Genomic DNA, 23069 nt, shown 5'->3' with positions numbered 1-23069 from the left:
AATATATTTTTTAGTATTATTTTTATTTTAAAATTTAAAAAAATTGAATTGTTTACTATATTTTTGTATAAAAATTTAAAAAAGTTATAATGATGAGATGAGATAAAATTCTTTTTACCCTCATTTATCAATGAAACTCCCCCACTCGGGACTGCAAATAAAATTTTTCTTTTTGCACTCATGCTGAACTCATAATTACAGAGTTTGTTGGGGTCATCCTTTTATTCTCAATTTAAGATGTCATCAGCTTTGATTTAAGTGGATCTCATTATATATACTCTTTTTGCACTTATTTAGCACGTTGGTGAGCTTCAGACACCTTGACGGCATATGCATTTGCACCTTTGTACCCTCAACAAGATAGTGCAAAAATGTGTAGTCATTTTCAACGACTATCAGGATGTCAAATCCAGTGCTTCGCTTACTTTTTCGGTCCATATCCGATACAACTAATCTCGAAAGCTGGTTTCCCACTCCCACTCCCCAAAAGCAGCTAAATCACCTCAAAAAAAAAAGTTTGCCCGTTCAACTCTCTTCCAACGGCTGTAGAGAATGGAAGCTAGGCAAGAGCTCATATGAAAGATGCATGATGAGCCTGAAAATTAGTATGAAGCAAGTCACTTTACAAGGATTTCAGCCATAATACCTGGAAGGATGGGGCAGATACAAAAACAACTATTTGATTCTGAACCATGGTAAGAGCCTGTAAAAATACAATGGAGGAACAAAGACTATACTATTATTAACAGTATGGTCAATTGCTCAAGTACAGGCAGAGAAGGGCCTCTACTAAGTCAGCACCTTAACTACCTAGGAATAAATTTCTCCATTACCTCATACACTCCGAGTCATATATGGCTTGGCCTTCTTTTCCCAGAATCTGTCCTCAACCTCTTCACAGGATTTGCCCAACCAACAGACCCACCATCACCATTTGCCGGTTGAGCAGGACCAGGTTGGTTGGCCCATCCTTGCGAATGCGTAGTTTGTTGGGTCTGTCTTGTGTCCTTGGGTACCGACCCTGGACCTGGACTTCTTATACCACGACCTATGCTAGGGGGTGAAACAGGGCCAACTGATCCAGTCCTAGGCTTCACCACTGATTTCTCCCTGTCTTTTCTCTTCTTCTTGCAGATGACCAGCTCTCCTGGATGAGTTAGAAGTGGAGGATCATCCTGCTGGCATTGCTCCCGACTACCACCAATACCACTCCCAAGCCTTGATTCCTTCTGAGGGATATGACCTCTGATTCTTGCATCTTCCCCACTGGAAGTGAGTCCACGTTGCAGTAGCTTCTGTGGAGGGCCTGGGTCAGGTTCCACCTCATTTATCAACTTGTGTCTCTTGCTTGGACCAACAGCCGCTTGTCTTGGGGAAGGAGAAGAAGTGGTAGAAAATGAGCCCGAAAAAGAGAGTGCATTTCTGGCTTCTCGAAAATCTGTGTCTGGAAATACATTCTTCAAGATATCGAAAAAGAGATCATGCACTTTCCTTGCTTCAGATCTCACCTGGGCAACATAGTTACACACTGAGATTACAAATTCTCTTTTTTCTTTTTTTTTAAGCAAAAAGATCATGAATTCATTCATCAAATTGGGTGATTAGAATTATCCCTAGTCCTAAAAAAGACGTAACAAAATTCAAAGCAATGCAAGGGGAAGGTTTTAGAATTCCAGAAGCAGTAGCATTTCTAAAACATACGCATCAGAGAATCAGGAAAAATTCCAACGGATGTTTGGCAGCAACTTCAAGAAACCTCTGCTTGGAACCTTCCTAAGTGAACTTTTTGTGTAGCTAATCCACATTAAATTATCATATTTCAGATATTCAATTTATTTGATGCACTAATTGGTTGCAAACATACAGCCCAAAATAAATATGAGAACTTGATCCAGAAATGGGTTTTCATAGTTCGTCCTTCTCTCTCTTTCATTTTTTTTTTTTTCTCTTGATAAGAAAATTTGTCCTTTTCTTGACCTGAAAGTGAAGGAATCAAGATTACAGGAGAAGGATCGTATACACAAGACTCCTAATTTATTTTTGTTTCCTCAAAAATTGTTGGCAAGAAAAAAGCACGTAATGATATTTCATCTAAGATTTTGGCGTCCACAAAATCAGTAGTCCACTCACATACCAAAATTTCCTGACACTTGCTAATAAATCCAAATCATGAGTCAGGGAAGAAAAGAAGTACCTCTGCCGTTAACATGATTTGAGGGTCACTGGATATGGCAGTAATTTATTGCTATCAAATACAGTCACTCTTAATCCAGTGAAGTACCAAGTATTGAACTCAACAATAACTACAGTATACATGTGAGCTTCTGTGAATTTTCGAAACAAACACAAATTCTGGATTTGCAGCTTAACTGACGTGAACACACCAAGGCTGGCATTCTTTCTCCCTCATCAATAGTTCTCGCTTTGTTTTTTTTAACAAAAAACTACAGGGTTCACTCTCTCTGCTCTTTCAAGAAAATGATTTGTTGAATAGCAATCAACTATGCGACCACATTGCTTAGCACCTATCTCTTTTCTTTTTCCTTGCGATAAAATGTTTTGATATGAATTGAATGAGTTTGGACTTGACTAAGACCTCACATATCATGCATGGTTCTTGCAAGTAACATAAGAATCAAAGCATTTGTTCACATATATAGCTTTTTTGTTTCCTTCAACACACATATAAATTAAGCGATATGGACTATAGTAGACGCTTAAAAGAGCTTAAAAACTACTGAACCAGGCTTCCATATAGTCACTTTCAATTACTTTAAAAAAAAAATCGTTTGACTAAGCATTTCCCATCCATACTAACAAGGAGGATGTGATGCAATGCACTAAGTAGCTATATTCTAGATGAGTAATCATACCTCATATGAGAACCCATAAAAATGCATTGCACTTTTCAACATGAACTGGACATCAAACACAAGCTCCATCACTCCATTATACTCTAATCTGTCAATACGCTGAACGATCTTTCGTAAATCCAAATTATTATTTCCTGGTCCACCTATGTACCCAGAGTTTTCAATCCTCTTCCACAAATCTGTAAGCAGAGGTATAATTTGAGGACCTTCCTTACCAATTTTCCTTTGGAGCTTGCTAATTACACTCTTGCACTGCACAGAAAAAATTTAGTTGAGTTCGTTTTGTTGCTTAGCCAGAATTATACAACGAAAAGAGAAAATAAAATAAGTAAATTCAACACAGAGCATTGTAAAAGGGAAATTAGACTAAATGGATTTCCAACTTATACGCTAACTCTCATCATATTTATATGAGAATTGATGCTTCCAAAAGTAACATATGGTAAAAGTGCTTATAAAAAATCCCGAGTAATTATCCAAAACCAAATCCTGAGAGAAGAATATGTTGACCAAGCCAGTTTTCTAAGCATGATGCCAGTCAAAACAAGCATAATATAGTCAGAAGCACAGAAGATCAAATTGTCAATGCATATCATTCTATATGCGCAAATTCTAGGTATTTTACCTTAATGGCAAGACATACTACTACCAATATTACACAACAACACAGAGAGAGATGCTGGTAGCATGAATCTAACATTAGCAAGGGTCATAACAGTTGCTCTTAGAGATTCAAATCTTCGATTTTCCTCCTCCATGGTTGGATTAAACCAACCTCTATACTTATTTCTCTATGGGCTGATGGCAAGATTCTAACGTTAACAATGATTGTGACAGTTTATTCTTGATATGTTTGCGTCTTTGATTTTATTTGTCCATGGTTGATCTAAACCAACATCTACAATTAGTTTTCAATGTGTCTGAGTTTATGTTTCGGATAGAGCGAGAGAAAGGAGCAGATACAGAAGAAAAAATAACATATAAAAGCAATCACGTAGAGCCAAAAAAACAAAAGAAAAAAAAAACTTTGACATAGAATGGCTGCTAGAAGAAACCTACTATGCAGATAAAAAGGAACAAAACTAAAGACAGCAGGAAAATTAATAGTTAAAAAAAAAAAAAAAAGGATGCCGAGTTCTAAATGATCAAATGTGATTTCCAATTCTCAGCACTTCATAAATAACATAAACAGACAACTTACCCAGAAGTAGATGTTGAGGAAAAACTAGTACTAATAGACACCATTCATCACATCAAGCTTTAAAAACACCACAGATGTAAGATCAATTCAACAGTCATACCCTTCTCTGGATGTTTTCAGGCATCTTAGAGACAAAAGTTGTCGTCCCACTTGAATTCATAGCTTTAGCATCCCAACTCTCTCTTGACAGTTCAGCATTATCTTCTCCAGAAGCAGACATGCAATTTAATCTGCTAGATTTTGGTGAAGCACGCAATTTTGACGTATTAGCTATTCTCCTTGGTGCCAAATGTCGCCTGTTTTTGGAGGACGAATCATTTTGATCATGCTTAGAAGCATTGGACTCTCCATAAGGTTTTGTTTCAGGGTCAGTTCTTAACAAAGCCTGATACTTAATGTCCACTTGGAATGGCAATAGAGATGAATCTCCACACTGGAAAGATTGTGTTTCATTTCCAGACTTCTCCTCTGGCCTTTCAACTGGATGGCGGGGACGAACTCGAAGACTGCGTTTTCGTTTTATTTTGGGTTGCAAAACCTGTTCTTCTTCGCCATCATCACGGTCATGAATCCAACTTCCAGATTGTTGGTGTTCCATGTGAGAATCTCCAGATACTGCAATTTCCCCTTCCTCTAGTTCATCTGGCTGGAAAATATTTAAGATAATAGAGATGAGCAGATAGAAAAATAATAATCATCATGAAAACAAATAATGTATCAACACACAAGAAAATACACGTACCAGCCTTCTGGAGAGAGAACCTGGCCTAGCATCTAAAGCCGACAGGGAACCGAACTTCTGAGAAGAAACAGAAGGCGATACCATTTGTGTCAATCTTTGAGTGTCAGAGGATGATCCAGACGAACCTGCTTCTTCCCGCAAATGATTATTTTTTGTGCTTTCTGAAGCCCGAGGATACTCAAACTCCCCATCACAAACTGGACCCTCCTCTTCCAATTGGTCTTTATTGACTGGCGGTGCCCCAACAGCACCACTAAATTCATCCTCTTCAAACTCTCCAATTTCTCCCTCTTCTTCATGTATAGAGGATTCATTTCTCTCTTCAGAACTTGCTTCAGAGTATTCCCCATTTTCATCATCTAATTCTTTGTAATTAGGATGCTTTCTTCCTTTGGGCCGTCCCCTTTTCCTTTCAGTTTTTGGAGATGAATCAGAACCCATTTCACTAGATTCCATGCCAATATTACCAGCCAATATAGTGTTCTTTGATGGTCTTTTTGAAAGAGTTGCAACAGTGGCATTTACTTCTCTAGTATTCACTCGAAGCCACTTGGGTACCTGGTCATACCTCGTCATCTCTTCAGCCCAATTCAGTTCCTCATCCATTTGATCAAACAACTCAACTTCCTCTTTGCTCCTAGCAATCATGCGATTGACCTCCTGCAGGGAGGGTACATCATGGACAGTTTCTTGATACCTCTCCTCATCATGCAATAATGTCTCTAAAGTCAGGCGTCTCTCTTCGTGTGTCGTTCTCTGGTCAAAACGCCCAGCATTGATAACCTCATCAGCCATATCAATTTTATATTGTTGAATGTTGTTCCTTATCAAGCCCTCAATAGAACCCATATATCGATCCTTACCAGCAAGGTCATCATCCATATCAACCGAACCTCCACTTCTTAGCTCGTCTTCTTTCTGATGGCTAGAGATTTTATCAACAACAGCTTCCATATAAATGACTTTGACTTCTCTAGTCTGTCCAATACGATGGGCCCTAGCAACTGCCTGTTCTTCATTCTTAGGGTTTGGATCAGGATCATATATTATAACTGTATCAGCAGATTGAAGATTAAGACCTCTACCAGCAGCACGAATACTAAGCAAGAAAATGAAGCAGTCTGAATCATGGCTATTAAAGTCCACAATAGCCGATTCACGATCTTCTAAACTAGTTGTTCCGTCAATTCGCCTGTATAGAAGCCGCCGCCATTGCAAGTATTCCTCCAATATATCAAGAAGTTTTGTCATGGTACTAAAGAGCAGTACTCGATGCCCAGTTCTCTGAAGTTTAATAAGAATCCTGTCCATGATCCATAATTTCCCACATGATCTTACAAGAAAATCCTTTGACAAGTCATTGAAACATGGATAATTCAACAAAGGATGATTGCAGGCTTTCCGAAGTTCCATACATCTGTTATTTAGAGTTCTATATACTTTAGCCTGGTAAATTGGATTCCTTTGAACCCTCAGCTTTTCATCTTCAGGATCAACTCGAAGAGTACCAGTGGATTTGATCCAATCATAAATGGCACTCTGAATAGCTGACATCCTACATCTTAAAACTATGGAAACCTGCAATCCGGAAGTGTTGTCAGAAATCAGGCCAAAAAAAAAAAAGATATCGCCAACAAGGACCAACACAATCATACCTTGGGTGGAAGTGAGCCTTCCACATCTTCAACACGACGCCTGAGCATAAAGGGCTCTAGAATTTGATGAAGTCGGTGGATGATGATGACCTTTTTTTCAGTCTCTAGCCAGTCATCCTCGGCATTCGGTGTAGGACCTTCCTTTTGAAAGAATTTTGAGAACCAGTCTTGAAATACTTTCCGATTATCAAAGACTTCCGGAAGAAGTAGATTTAGAAGTGACCACAGTTCCTTCAAGTCATTCTGCAAAAGAAAGACCATCCTACATGATTAAAGAAAGACTATGAGGTTTCACTTATCCACATGATGATGGGAAAGTAAGCCGGATTTAACTTTAATATCGTACATGATTAAATTCTTTTTGAAACAGAACAGTGTTAAACATATTTTTTTTTTTTTTTTTTTTAATAAGAGATAAATTTTATTAATATGAATGAAATAGGCATGGCCTATGTACACAGGAAGTATACAAAAGAGCACCTAGATACATTCTAAGAGCGATGACCTAAAGACGAGAAATCATAAATATTATCCCCGTCTAATACAATAGCAGAAAACCAAAACAATTAAGTATGTAGAAAAAAATTCTTCAGCTCCGCCATTGTGCGTTCCTTGTCTTCAAAACAGTGTGCATTCCTTTCTATCCAAATACACCACATAATACACAATGGAATAATCTTCCAAGCTACTGCCACTTGATGACAGCGGGGCAATTTCCTCCAACAACCCATCAAATCCACCACCCTCATAGGCATTACTCAAGCAACACCAACCCTTCGAAAGATCTCATCCCACAACACCCTTGTTACGTCACAATGTAGTAAGAGATGATCCACCGATTCTCCATTCTTTTTACACATGTAGCATCAATCAATCACTACATATCCTCTCTTCCTCAAGTTGTCTGTGGTCAAGATCTTCCCAAGAGTTGCATTCTAAACAATAAAAATCAACTTTAGAGAGCACACGAGACCTCCAAATGTTCTTCCAAGGAAATGGAGTATGATCTTGTGTTGTCAAAAGGTTATAATACACCTTAATTGTACATTTTTTCTTGTGATCCTTAGACCTCCATTTCAAGCTATCATGCTGTGCCATAGTAGTCCCCAAGGAATGTAATAGGCTGAAAAAGTCTGAAACCATAGATAATTCTCAGTCATGAAAATCCTAATTAAACAGAATATTCCACTAATGCGAACCATGAGAAAATAACTGCACATCTGCCACCGAAGCCTCCCTATTAGCTGCAATACGATATAAAGCCAGAAAAACCCTTTCCAATGCATGATCTCCACACCACACGTCCAGGCAAAAACTGATTCGATTGCCCTCACCAACTACAAAGCGAATATGATTTTCAAAGCATGTCCACCCCTTCCTTATAAATTTCCATAAACCCACTCCATATCCCCCTCACTTTGTTGGAACACCATCCACCCCAAGCAACACCATATCTAGCATCTATAGTTTCCTTCCACAATGATCCCCCTTCCAAGTGATATCTCCAAAGCCATTTGCCCAATAGCGCTTTATAAAAGGTTCTCAAGTTGCACGCTCCCAACCCCTCAGTCACAATAGGGGCACATACTGTCTTTCAACTAACCAGATGGAATTTCTTCTCCTCCCCTATGCCTCCCCATAAGAACGCCCTAAAAAGTTTCTCAATCCTATTCACCACCCTAGCAAGCATACGAAAAAGAGATAAGAAATAAGTGGGGAGGTTAGTGAGGGTGCTCTTGGTAAGAGTGAGATGACCCCCTTTTGATAAATACACCATTTTCCATCCAGCCAACATTTTCTCTATCTTCTCCACCACCCCATCCCATATAGCTCTACTCTTGAAAGTTGCTCCTAACGGAAGGCCTAGATATTTCATTGGGAAAGAAGACTCCCTGCAATCTAGAAGACTTGCTAAACTAAGGATATTAGGGACCTCACCCATCGGAACCATCTCAAACTTGCCAAGGTTCACCTTGACCCTTGACACTGCTTCAAAACAAAGTAACAATGCTTGTAGAGTTTGGACCTGGCTACTATCCGCTTCACAAAATACCAGAGTGTCATCTGCAAAAAGGTGTAAGATGATAATTGGGCCACCAGAGCCATTTCCCACCTAAAAACCAGATAAAAAACCCCCACCAACAGTAGCCTGCACCATCCTACTCAACGCCTCCATAACAATAATAAATAGAAGAGGAGATAACGGATCTCCCTACAGCAAGCCCCTCGAGTTATAAAAAAAACTAGCAGAAGTGCCGTTAACTAGAACTGAGAATCAGGCTGTTGAAATACAATAACACATCCATGAAATCCACCTACCCCCAAAGCCACACCTCTTAAGCAGGTAGAAGAGGAATTCCCAATTCACATGACCATAAGCCTTCTCCATGTCAAGCTTGCAAAGAATACCTGGACTTCACTCCCACAATCTAAAATCTGAGCTCTCATTTGCAATGAGCACCGAATCAAGAATATGTCTCCCACGAATAAAAGCATTCTGAGGCTTGGAAATAATATTTTCCAACACTGGACTAAGCCAGTTAGCAAGAACCTTTGAAATAATCTTGTAAACACTACTAACCAAACTTATTGGACGAAAGTCCTCAATAATCGAAGCTCCGTGTTTCTTGGGAATGAGAGCAATGAATGTCGCGTTAAGGGATTTTTCAAACTTCTGAAAAGTGTAAAATTCACTGAACACCTGCAAGACATCACCTTTCACAACATCCCAACAAGTTTGGAAGAAACCCATTGAGAAACCATCCGGACCCGGCGCTTTATCCTTAGTCATACCAGAGATGACCTTGAAAATCTCTCTTTCATCGAAAGGTCTCTCCAAGACACTCACACTTAGCAGATCAATTGCCTCAAAGGATAAGGCATCAAGCTTCAGCCTCCAAGTTGCCGATTCGGTGAGAAGAGTCTCATAATAATGTACAATATGATTTTCGAGTTCGGGAGGATAGGATAACATCTGAGTACCTGAATGAAGCGACTCAATAACATTGTTACGCCGATGTGAATTAGTCACTTTGTGAAAGAACTTCGTACACCTATCACTCTCTTTCAACCAAAGAGTCATGAATTCTTAGCATCATAATGTCTCCTCTAGCAACAAAACCCTATCCAAATCTGCCACAATTGTACCCTTCCTCAATAACATCCTCCAAGGCATCTCCCAATAGTTCCTTACCCTCTAGCTCCTACAATTCCTCCAACAATGTAGACTTCTGATTGTCAATGTGACCAAAAACTTCTAAGTTCCACTTCTTCAAATCTTGTTTTAGAGCCTTCAGCTTACCTGCAAGAATGAAACTTGGAGTGCCACTAAACTGATACGATGCCCACCAAGCACGCACCATCTCTACAAACCCATTCACTGTTAGCCACATGTTCTCAAACTTGAAGTACCGGCGACCCCTGTGAATGCCCCACAATCTAAGAGAATGGGAAAATGATTTGAACTGACTTGAGCTAACCTTTTTCTGACTTGCTTCTAGATAGTGGGCTTCCCATGAAGGAGAGACAAGGAATCTATCCAATTTAGACCAAGCCCGACCGTTTGACCATGTGTACTCGCCCCCCACCAAGTGAAGGTCCATAAGATCCAGATCAAAGATGAACTCAGAGAATTCCTCTATGGCCATAGTATTCCAATGATGCCCTGATCGTTCACTAGGAAAGCGAGTAGTGTTGAAATCACCTCCCATACACCACGACACATCCCATAAGGAGTATATACCCACCAACTCCTCCCACAACTTTCGCCTATCCATGTCTATGTTAGGACCATAGGACCCTACAAATGCCCATTCCCATCCATCACTCACATTTTGTAATAAAGTCGAAACCGAGAACTCTCCAACACACTCCTCCACTCTTTTATCCCACATTAGTAACACTCCACCTGAGACTCCCAAAGAGGCCAAATAGGACCAACCACACACGAGCATCCCCATAGACTACGCACAATTCTTCTATCAATGAAATGCAACTTTGTTTCTTGAAGACATACCACATCACCCTTTCACATCCTCAATAATGATTTGATACAGAAACGTTTATTGCTATCATTGAGTCCTCGTATGTTCCATGATAAAATCTTAGGCTTCATAAAAACTTAGATTGTCCCTCCTTTCAACTTAATCATTGAAATGATTGACTTCTCCTTCAATCATTTCAATTAACACGTGTAACATGTTAATTGTTACACATGTTAAGGAAGGGAGTAGCAGAATGGAACAAGTTAAATGATTAAGTTCCTTGTCCTGCTTTGTGGCTGATTTCGAACAGCTAGCTTCAATAACCACGAGAAAGGCCATAAATTGTTCTTCGTAACCTCCAAAAGAGACCCAAATAATAGCTTGTAGCTCCTCTACCTTCTTAAAAATCCAATTTGATGAGCAACTCCCATAATTAGAACTAGGGGGGTGCACACAGAGGAGTAAGAGCTGCCCCCTCCTCACCAACACAGTCATTGGGAAGCAGAACCAATTCCGAGCCACCCACAAAATCTGGTTCACCACTTGATGCCATATTTTCAAAAGAAATACCATCCCCAGATTTATTCCCATAAAAAACACCCATCTCCAATGGTGGAGAGCCTAACGGAGGCCCCAGAAATGATAGCCCACATTCCGGCGAGGTAGGCTGCACCAGCACAGCATCTGGCCCTTCGACCACCACGCATGACTCAGTCTGCCCACTCTCCAACACCATCCCAAGTGATGCCGATGGGAAATCAACCCTCCAGGTCTCCACCACTACCGTCTCCTCCACCATCTCTCCATCCTCCAGCTCCTCCTATAGGAGTGACTCTACCGGCTCACTAGGATGGTCGATGGAGATCGACGATTTTTTTTTGTGCCAGTGAGGATGCCGACGAAGTACTTATTGACGCCACAAGAGCCTTTCTAAGCACCTTGGCCGAAATATTGGCAGATGCCCAATAAATTGCCCTCCACGCCTTCTTTGGGCCTGCGGTCTGGCCCATCCCAGGGCACTTCACTAAATTACCCGAAGAACAAGGCCTACCCATTCTATCATTATGGCTCGTTACACGACCCAAGCCAGTCTTCATCTCTGCCTTGCCCTTAACGCAGCGTTTCAGACAACTTATTTCCTCTAACAAGGCTCCAACTTTTTCCTCCATACCAACTAGCATCCTTAAGAAAGTTTCCTCATTTGAACCCAACAGCCCACTGCCATCTCCCCCATGCCTCTGCACGACCTCTGAAATGGGCACGCTAGCACCATGGCACTCAAGGCTCGAGGCAATACCTTCTTCACTTGGAGCACCTCACTGTACGACCTTGAACCTCCTACCGTCAACGATGGAGCACCACCATCTCCTTTGACGTCTTCGAGTAACCTGCCTGGGCATCAAGAGCTACTCTGTTTCTAATGCTCGAAACAGAGGAGGAATGGAGTTCCATCAATGTATCTCCGAAGTTCCTCCACCCCTCTCCCTCTCTCCCTTCTGGCACCACTATCAAACATCTCCTCCTATCATGCCCAAACTCCGAGAGGGTGATAAAACTACCATTGTGGTTATGTCCCTTCCGCACCATTAACACAGTGTCTCCTTTTCTATGAGTTCTCAGAAACTCATAGGAGCCCAGTGACACTGCACATTCCCTCACCATAGAGCCCAGCCAACCCAGGGCTTCATGATCTAAGGAAATGTAATTCACTACACGGCGACTACTCTTTATGATTCTCCACCACCTTCCATTCTCCTTTCTGAACTCGAATAACTTATGGTCAATAAAAACCTCGCTGCACAGCCCCATCTAAGCCAACCCACACGATAACCCAAGCTGCAGTGATACACTAATCTCTACACGGAGAAAAAGCCATTAGCGAATCACCACCAACAGCAAGAAAAACCAATGAAATAGAAAATGTATGGAGAGAAAAATATTTTAGGAGAGAGAAAATGTACATCAGTTGGTCTACTAATCAATTAACTTGTTAAACATAATTTTTTTCCCAATAGTACTCTAGACTTTCTTCCTCCATGCTACAAGTTTCAAAAAGCAACAACTAAATAATAATGGCATTAATAATATAGAAATAATTTCACAACTACCCAAGAACTAAGATTCAGTTTAAATATACTCAGGAAATCTTCGTTAATGATTCAGCTTCGGTTGAGCAAGCCAAATCCATTCAGCCCATAGCGGATTGCCACCCACACAAATGAGTAGAAGTTGAGTAATGAATGTGCATGCACATTAGATAGCATGATATTTTAGGGAAAAAAGAACAACATATATTAAAACTCACAACCTGATCAAGGCTGCAAACCCCCAACACTGTTAGGGTCAGTCAACGTCATCTAAGCATGCATATAGACTACTTTTCCTTTTGCTTTGATAAACTACGGTTGCAGTTTTATTTAGAAAGTCCCATAGCTGTAAGGCTTAACACAAAGAAAATGGCAGATACTTCCACTAGTTGAGTAGAAGGTGACGACCCTAATGAATCGACTATGAAGGTAGCTGTTAGCTACATCAGTGCTCAAATTCCTTCATCATTATTGCCCTGGCTTCAGTAAGACAAGACGGCAATAGTTGTCCAAGTATGTACAAGATTCATGAGGGCAGATGCCTGGGGTGAGACGACGCTGAGTTGATCCATTTGTTTCCTGAATTCATACTTAAGATGTGCAAGGAATCGAGACAGAGCGGTGACCCCTATCATCTTGAGCCCCCTTCACAGCTACGCCTATACTCGACACTGGCTCCATACGGTATAAATAGGTTGGGAGAAATCTCGAAAATGTTTTGTGTGAGCACATTCTGCTTTTCACATTCTTTTTCGTTGATCTCCTTACCCATACCGGAGGTGAAGTAGAAAGGCAGAACAGCCCTCATAGTAGGAGTGGGGGGTTCTATAGGAACAATACACTACTATAACGAGTTCCCTCTAATACCTTCAATCAACAGCTAATATAAACAACACCAACATTGTTTGATTCCAAATTCAAAGCATGCCTATTGTACCCTCTTCAAATTCTACTAATTCACCTTTTTTGTGTAACAAATACACACCTAGATTTAAGCACATCAAACGTCCGTCATCATTAATTAAAAAGCTATCGTAAGTTCGTAGCACACCTGTAGTGGTGTCCCAGTCAGTAGCAGGCGCCTCTGGCAGCGATATCTATCAAGATCACGTGCTAAAACTGATTCCCTATCCTTCATCCGTTGTGCTTCATCAATTATAATATACTTCCAATCAATTTTTGAAAGTTTCGAACGATCATACATGATGAACTCATAAGTCGTCACCAGGACATTAAATTTCAGAGCAGCAACCTCCTATGAAAAAAGCAGCAAAACAGAAAGTTAAGCAATTTGTGAGAAATTCCAAGACAAAGTAAATAAGCAAATGCAACTTTCTTACTTGAGAAAATAATTTTGACCGTTGATCCTTCCCACCAACATAAAAAATGCACGACACAGATGGGAGCCAATTATGTAACTCGCTCTGCAAGTGAACTCAGTTAGCATAATTAGATATCAGCAGAAAGGGTGTGTCATTAACATGGAACATAACACAAACTAACCTTCCAATTTACCAGAACAGCATTTGGAACTATTATAAGATGTGGGCCATAGTTTCCTTTGAACTCCATCAAGTAAGCTATTAATGCCATTACCTAGATATAGAAGAATATGATTAAAATTGGACGATGGCATATTTAAATCATATAGGGTATAAAATACAGGCCCCTAATTCTGAACCTGAGGACTTGCTCGCAACTAGAAACTATATTAATGCTCTTTTCTATTTCAGGGAGTAAGAATCAAGCTTTAAACTTAACAAAAATATACCTGTACAGTCTTCCCAAGACCCATCTCATCTGCCAAGATTCCATTTAATTTATTGTTATACAGCGATAGCATCCATTGCAACCCAACCTGCAGAATCATACACAGAATAGCTTAAAAAACTGACTTGCTACATCACAACAGAGTACCAAAGAAAACCACAAACTCTTTTTACAAGTAAAAGCCCTAAAACATGGCAACTTACAAGTTGATAGTCTCTCAAGGTTCCTGCCCGTAACATTGAGGGTTGCCTTCCAACCCTTTCATTCACAGCATGTGCAAGATTATAATACCTGGTTACAATCATGAGGGCCGATTAAATACAGGAGCCTCGTTAATCTAAAGAACACACTAATAATATAACAAGTTTTCTATTGTCAAACTAAGAAATATGAGGAACAAAAAACTGCATAGTTACAATCTAGATGGACAGACAGCACAAAATTTCTCTCCAATGGAGTCAACCATCCCATCAGAACTTTAGAATATGAAGCATAACATTAAACAAAAAAGATATACTGACGTGCTGACAGATGAACTATCCTTCGGTGCATTCATTTCCATGAACCGATTTCTTATCATTACTTCCTCCCCTGCACAAGCTGCCGCAGCCCTAACTTCCTCTTCAGAGAGACCCTTTTGTCAGGAAAAAGATGAGTAACCAAGTCAGAAAATGGAAACCACCCAACACGCAGAGCCAATGAATCAAAAAGAAATATTTCTTGTTCACAAAAAAGTGTGAGAATTCTAAAAGATGTTAAATAGAAAAACCATAAATATACCAATAAAAAGAATGACTAGGCGAAGAGAGACAGAGGAAGAAGAATAACAACAACAACAAAACAACAAAGCATGCCTGTATTCGCGCAGCAACTGCAGCAGCATTTGCAGCCTCCTCCACTTCCTGTTGATTTTTGGCAGCAGTTATTTTACTTCCCAGTTTATGTAGATATTCTTCTGTCTGAGTCAAGAACGATGAGAGAACAACATATCTCTCTGCAGCCTCACCTGGGATGCTTGTCTGCTGCTCCAGCAACATCTCCCTATACCTTTCAACATCATTATTCTTCAGTGCCTCCATCCTCTTATTCCTATCATCGTCCTTTCTTTTTGAAAACTCCCTTAACATTCTTTCATGATATTTGCCAACCCCCCTATTCCGTGCAGTCCGTGCATCACGGATGGCCCAATGAGTCTCAAGAAGCTTCTTACGCCACTGGAATATGGATTTCAGTTGCTTCTCTCTCATAGCTTTCTGGGAGGCCTGTACTTGTCTGGTCAGCTCCATACGCTGGCGCTCACACAGTCTAACAAACTTCCTATATGGCCTGTCAGGCATTGCCATTATCTCCATTTGCTGTTGATCAATTTCATCCCTTAACCGAGCCTGTAGATCTAAAAGTCGAAGCTTTTTCTCTTCAATTTGCAACCTCAAGACAAGATCTGGCCTAATCCTTTTCCTCTCTAAGTTCACTGCCAGTAAACCACCAATCTTTCTTAAATTTTCAGACCTTTTCTTTGTAAGCACTTCCATGCCTTCATCACCAAGAAGATCTTTGACATCATATGCTAATGTTAGATGATTATTGCTGTTAACCATCATTGCCGACCCAAATGAGTCATGTTTCCTAGTGAAAAAGGGGAAATCAAATAGGGGCCCATGATACTTTCTGTTGGAGCTAATGTCTTTCTGCTGAGGGGCAGTGCTTGCTTGTGCAGGTTTGTTAGCTTGCTCTGCATCTACAGCTCCCTGGGGTGCAATAGACTTTCCCCTATCCGCTGGAAAATCACTTCTAATAGGGGGCCTATGAGTACCTCCTTCAACATCTGGGTCTGACTTTACAGAAAATACAGTGGATTGCTGCTGCTCATCTTTCCCGGCAGATGCCACTGGTGAAGTATCCTTCATTAAAACAGGCACACCTTGCATATGAGCTGTGGTGATGGTTGCTTTATCATCTGCCCCAAAGGCTTCCTCTGTTGGGAAACTTTGCCCATTAATTGATGTGACAGCATGTTTATCCTTCTCATTGGACTCTATATGCCTCGGATGGTCAGCGACAATATTCCCAGCAGATTTTTCCTGAATATTTCCTCCCGCAGGAGGAAATTGCTGTGGCAGCTGCAGCTCGAGGGGTGGTGGAGCAATAGCCCGAAGAAGTTCTTGAGGGAGACCAGGGTCTCCTTTCTGTAAAGCAACAGGAAAGAGGTAACACCATCCACTCAGCAATAGTAATGGAGATCAAAGAGCACTCGGGAAAAGAGATTCAGCGAGATAGATAAACACAAGCAAAGAGAAAGAGAGAGATGTCTGACCTTCAGACGCCTAAATGCTAGTATTTGTGCTTTAAGAACATGCAATTGATGTTTGGTGAACCCAGAACGCTGTTGAGGCATCTGACTACTTGATCCACCATGTGGAAGGATGTTGCTGCCAGAGCCCCCATCATTAGTAGGAACTGCAGCTTGTGGAGAAGATCGACTTGACTGCCTGAGATACTGCATCTGCTGAGTTTCTGGGCCACCCATTGGATTTTTTGCACTCAGAGAATGATCAACACCCTGGCTCATGTTTGGGGATGACTGTGGAGGATGCATGGAAGGCATTCCCTTACCAATCACAGCAGGCTGTCTAGAAGGCAATTGATTCTCTCTGCCATGAGTGGAGAACTGCTGCAATGAAGCATTGTTAGAATGGTTAACTATGCCAGCATTTGAAGTTGAACCAAAAGGGCTGGGAGAAACAGTCTGCCTTGCTTTTGCAGGGCCTGACTGTCCGGATATATCACTTGACGAATTAGCATGGGGAGAACTCTCGTTAGCGACTGGTGGAGAGGTAACTTGCTGCTTTGACGCTGGAACAGATGATGACTGTGCATCCATATTACTTTCATTTGCTTTTTGCTGTGGAACAATTCTAGATTGCATTATTGGAATGAGCTGCGCCATCAAGTTAGCATTTGCAGGCAGGGAGAGATCAATATTGCGCTCAAGTGCCCATGAATGCATTGCCTGCAACTGGGCAGACATTGTGAGCTGGTTGTTTGCAGAGTTTTGGACATTCTGCTGAGTCTGTGGTGCTTGTGAAGGCCTTCCCATATTTCCGGGTATTAATTGTCCAATGCCTGTCGCCTGGGTTGGAGGCTTTGGCTCGGTCCTCTGCTCAGAGGCTGATTGCTGTCCTTGATCCATCTGCTTTTCACCACGACCAAAATGGTCAGATGAGTTTTTCAATGATGATGCCTGAGCCTGAGTAGGCACCTGCATGGAAATGAGATCCTGCATTTTAAGATTTCCCATTCGCATTTCCTGATCCTTCCCAGATGGAGGGCTCAACATTCCCATTTTAGCATGCTGCTGTGATTGCATGGCCAAAGCTGACTTTTGTTGAGCAGCCTGCAAAGCATATTGAATATAAGCTTGATGGACCGGATTTAGCGCTTGTTGCTCAACAGCTTGACTCCTATGCAGGCCCTCATGGGAGGAACCATGTTGTTGAGCCAATTCAATGAATTTCCTGGACTGTTGAGGCAATTGCATAGAGCCAGGAGATGAACTGAAATTGTTCCCTCCCATAACTCCTTGGAGACTAGATTGATATGCTAGAAGGGCTTCGTTCCCTTCAGGTTTTCTATGAAACTGTTGTTGTAATAACTGCATGAACAATAAATGATGGACAGTCAATATGGTTATCATTACATATGAATCCTCCATTTATTAAGGAATGAGCTCAAACTAAATAAGCGGAAAACTATCTGTAGCTTTCATTTGCATAGTATTGATTACAAACCAATACTATGTAACAATATAGAAGATGCAAATATTGGCAACTTGAAAATTAACACATTCCAAAGCACCATAAGCTAATCATGGTTCAACATAAGCTAATTGTGTCTTTAATTTATCGCTCTTAGAATGTATTTAGGTGTTTTTCTGTATACTTCATGTGTACACGGGCTATGCCTACTTCATTCATACCAATAATATTTATCTCTTACTTATCAAAAAAAAAAAAAAAATAATCAAGAAAGAAGAACCAGAGAAAAGCACAAAATGGATACAAGATTTTATTAGCAAATGTACCGTTATGGAAGTTGTGCAACATACATATTAACATGGAAGCAAGTAATTCAAATAACTGCCACTGTCCATGAATAAAAAGAATCTCCACCCACGAATAATATTGCATAATCAACAGAACTTAAGCAGTAAATATAAGGATTCCGGTAATCCACAGGCAGTTAGCAGAAAGAAATTGAGAGACACCTTGGATGTTCGCTAATTATGTAAAGAATATAACAAGGAAAATCCTAAGAAATGTTTTCCAAAAAACTGTAACAAATGACTAGAACCATGAGATCATGTTGATCCTGATATCAGAAACAGTGCAGGTAAGCCAGCAGTACGACTAGAAATCATTGTATGGAAAGTGTAATATTGCATCCCATTACATCATATTAAATTTTCTTTCCTAACATCATTATTAGCAAGCTACGATATTTTACCGATGGCGCCATCTTTTCTGGCGTTTATCAAGTTCTAAACTTAATGGACATGATCCCCTCTAATCAAAACACTAAGGTCCAAGACCGTGAGTGACAGATGTCAAAAACAAAATTCAAAACCAGACTCCTTGACAAGGGCCTGTTCACCCCGGAATTAGTCGGGACTTTGTTCTCAAACACCCAATGACAATAAAAAAAAAACCCACATTGTTATTATTTGGCCCTCTTGGGGCGAGTTGATGAAGTACATGCCCAGTGACAGTTAAACAGCTCACAGTTCAATGCAACCATCAGTTCCCATTTTTCTTGCAAATTAAGACATGCCTACTTTGTCCCCTTGAATACCTAAGACTTGATTAATAAAAAATTCAAGTTAGCAACAAACCAATAAGCCATGTGCTCTATGGTAACTACACACATCACAAGGTGTATTAATTACAAAATCTCTTCCTATGCATTCGCCAAAACACTTTCAAAACCCACGTTATAACTTATAACGTAACAATCGAACCACTTAATGACACAATCATTCCCACCCATTTGCCAAAAAACTCCAAATTCCAAAAACCGCATCCCAATTCGACCAATGTTCCACAAATTCAGCTCCTACCCATTTGAAAGAACACACCCAAATCCAAGGCCCACATCCCAATTCCATCCGTTTGCAATTATAATCCAATTCCCAATCACGCATACAATTCAACCAAATTTTGAGAAATAAATAAATAAATTGCACCCAAAAACTCTCACCTGCCTAGACCCTATTTGCTGCTGCTGCTGCTGCTGCTGCTGCTGCTGTTGCATGGAATCGAACCCCAAGTGCGACGTGGGCGCGGCTGAAGATGAAGAGGATGGCGACGCAGCTGAAGTTGATGCCGCCCGCCCTGCCAGACCCACCCGGCTGGGGCCAGCGCCACCTCCTCCACTGGATTGCATGCAAAAATCAACCCAAATGCACCAAAAATAGAACTTTCTTTTATTAAAAATAAAAACTGAAAAAAAAATACCAGCAAAACCCCGAATCCCTCCAAATTTTTAACAAAAACCCATTTAAGCCCTCCAATCCCAACGTTCAAAAATACCACCTCCCCCCCACCTCTCTTACTTTATCTCTGTAAAATTCACTGCACCAATTCTCTCACTCACTCACTCACTGACTGTCTCTCTGTAAAAATTCCGGATTTTCGAGAGGCAGTGGAAGATGGATCTCCGTGACGGAGATGACCGCAAACTCAACGGAAACGCTAATTCCGAAGGATTTTTGCACGCGATCCTGGATTTTTTTTTTTCAGTCAAACCCTAATGGATTTTTTTTTTTTTTTTTTTTTTTTGTCTTTATTTTGTTTGTGGGGGTTAAAATTTTCCTTTTCACCTGTGCGTCGGGTTGGTAATGCATTGCATTGCATTGCAGGAGGAGACTATATTATGTCTCTACGGTTAGGAATTTACAGTAAAGCGGTAGTGCATGAAATTCACCCTTGGAATTCTGATAATTTCGGGCCTGCCACTCAACTTGAAATTTCTGCATGCACGTACAATCTCTTCCGTACCCATTTTAAGGAAGTATTTGATCGATTTAAATGTTAGGTCAGATTATAAAAAAAAATGGTTTATAAATTTGACATTCTTTAGATCAAATTGTATATTTTTTTTCAAAATATTTTATAATTTTGACATATTTAGGTCAAATTGTATATTTTTTTCTAATATAGTAAATCCAATAAATCATATCAAGCAGTGTTATTTTATATTTTTGTAACTCTCACTTAATATTTCCTTATATAAAAGGTATTGAGTCATTGTTTTTTTTTTTTTTTTCTTTTAATTTGTAGGAAAATTAGGAAAAGAAAGGGACATGCATTTTTCCATTGTTTTTCAAATTCATTAAGAACTGTTGGGGGATAAAATTTGTAACAAAATTTAGAAAAATGATATTCGCAGTCATAGAATTTGCAAGTGCATTTAAAAAAAACGTAAATAAACTGATATTTATATGAAAAAATTAATTTTTTAATACTAAACTTCTCTTTTTCAAAATGGGTATGTGACGCTTGCACAATTTATGATTATATCTAAGATTATTAAGTGAAAAAATACTCATTCTAATAATCTAAATTTGGTGGACAAAATAGCCAAATGTAGCAAACAGATGAGCAACCATCTTACGAGATCTCGCAATACCACCATGACGCACCAAATCTCAAGCAATCCAGACAATTTGCATCGTTAAAGCAGGTGCTCACCATCAACGCTGAGCACAAGTGTCTATCACATCATCTAGACAGGTGTCTGCCATGTCACCTATCCCATAGTCAATAAATTGAGATGAGATAAAATGAAATGGTTTGTAAATAATAAGATTATTAGTTAAAATTAAATGAGATCACCTTTATATCCAAACGGGCTCAAGGGTATAAATAAGTTGAATAATAATGGGTATTTAAGTTTATTCTTTATTTAAGTTTTAGTGGACATATTAGGAAATATAGGGCTCCTCGCAAGGTTCGTACACGGAAGGTGAATCTCTCTCTCTCGCATATAAGGCTCTAAAAAGTTTAATAATGGGTATTTAAGTTTTATTCATTTTATCTTTATCTATAGAATTATTATATTTTATGTTCACGAGTAACTCACTTATTGCCTTAAAAAAAAACGAGTTTAAACTTGTTCATAAACTGCTTAATTTTGACAAAATAGATTATTTATATCATATCTTAAAACTTTATCTATGCATTTTTATAAATATCTATATATAGTTTCTATATATTAATGATTATTTCCATAAGAATTCATACAGCATGTATGGTATTATGAAGTTGATTCCTTATTATTTATTTAAATGCACAAGAAATTCTCATTATACAGCTAAAAAAGAATAGTATAAAAAAATAAATACAAAGTTTTTTGAATTTATGCAAACTTATACAAATTGAACTCAAGTTTTGCCAAATTTATCGGAACAGTTTATCGAGTAATCTTATTTATTTACGATATAATTCTACTCATTATCTTGACACCACACACCATACATAAATTTTTATCTTGTTATCTTTCTTTTCTCTTAGCCAGTATAAGGTTTAATAATGATGAGAAGAATAATTCAATTAATTTAATATAAATAAATAAAAAAATATTTTCGGCCCCACTAGCTCTCTCTCTCTCTCTCTCTCTCTCTCTCTCTCTCTCTCTCTCTCTCTCTCTCTCTCTCTCTCTCTCCGCGCTAGAATATTTATGAGTTTATCCTTCTTCTAATTATTCCATTTATACACATTTTTAGCTTTAATATTAAATTAGATCATCTAGACACCATTATGATATTCAATTATTCCACGTATTGATTTCCCTCTATAATTATATATTCATTGTCGTCGTTCGTCATGTTCACCATCCAACTCTACGTACGTTACATTGAGATGTTTAGATGATCTAATTACATACATACATACATACATACATATATTTAAGATATGTTATAGAGTAATACTAGATATAGTTTTAGAGCCAACAAGTTTTACACATTTTTTTTAAATAGGATCTACTATTAAAAAATAATTTTTTCATATGAATGTCATATTTATTCACTTTTTTAGAAGGAATGCACGAGATTAATTACACGCTATAAAAGTGCAGATATCATTCTTTTTATGTTATACTCATCATAATTGTTTCCTACAACTCAGGATATATCATATCTTTCAAGCATTCAACCATTGTTTTCTTTCTCTTGGGGACGTATTCGTAATGGAGCAGAGCATTTGATTACATACGATGTAGATTTCAGGGATGCTAAGACAGACAATATTTGCATATTAATAGCCGCTGACTGCTCAAAAAACGCAAGGAAAGGATATCAAGGTCCTGATCATATATTTTTGATATTATCAACCACAAAAAAACCCAATACTAATTTCCTTTTTTTTCGTTTTCTTTTCCCTCGCTTTCTCATTGACCAAACATAGTACAAGATTTACGTAGTACAAGAGATGCAGCCAATATTGAAAAGCGCAGTTTCATCACTTGACATTAGGCTATGTCTGGAACATGGAAGCAGTTGAACTCATCTAAGTTGAGTTCAAATTTAAGCCTAGCCCAACATCTATATACATAACTCTCAAATAACTAAACATCATTCAACTCAAGACTTCTTTACATCTGTGACTCATAACGTTTTTCAATTTAACACCTCTTTACATTCGGAACCCACAACTTTTTTCAACTTTCTATAAATACATATAAACTTATCTTAACATTCAAA

The 23069-nt window shown here is 39.2% G+C and overlaps 1 protein-coding gene across 2 annotated transcripts; it reads right to left on the bottom strand.

The window, feature by feature from the left end:
- Positions 1–571: 571 nt before the first annotated feature.
- On the bottom strand, positions 572–20174 carry LOC121265111 (ATP-dependent helicase BRM-like). Of its 2 annotated transcripts, XM_041168607.1 has the most exons (15): positions 19565–20174; positions 16626–17963; positions 15166–16497; positions 14833–14945; positions 14515–14602; positions 14313–14399; positions 14045–14137; positions 13882–13965; positions 13593–13796; positions 6472–6714; positions 4817–6394; positions 4175–4720; positions 2874–3125; positions 834–1508; positions 572–703 (listed from the first exon to the last, which is right to left on the bottom strand). In XM_041168607.1, exons 1-14 carry the CDS (start codon positions 19748–19750, stop codon positions 849–851), a joined length of 6804 nt encoding a protein of 2267 aa, XP_041024541.1. In that variant the 5' UTR covers positions 19751–20174; the 3' UTR covers positions 572–703; positions 834–848. The 2 variants fall into 2 exon arrangements, with proteins under 2 accessions (XP_041024541.1, XP_041024534.1); XM_041168600.1 differs by having other exon boundaries at positions 572–1508; positions 19565–20173.
- Between the last annotated feature and the right edge of the window lie 2895 nt (positions 20175–23069).

Source organism: Juglans microcarpa x Juglans regia, chromosome 1D, assembly GCF_004785595.1.
Source record: "Juglans microcarpa x Juglans regia isolate MS1-56 chromosome 1D, Jm3101_v1.0, whole genome shotgun sequence".
NCBI classification, from domain to species: domain Eukaryota; kingdom Viridiplantae; phylum Streptophyta; class Magnoliopsida; order Fagales; family Juglandaceae; genus Juglans; species Juglans microcarpa x Juglans regia.
The sequence above is the reverse complement of the archived record's forward strand: the minus strand, read 5'-3'. Positions and strand labels throughout refer to the sequence as shown.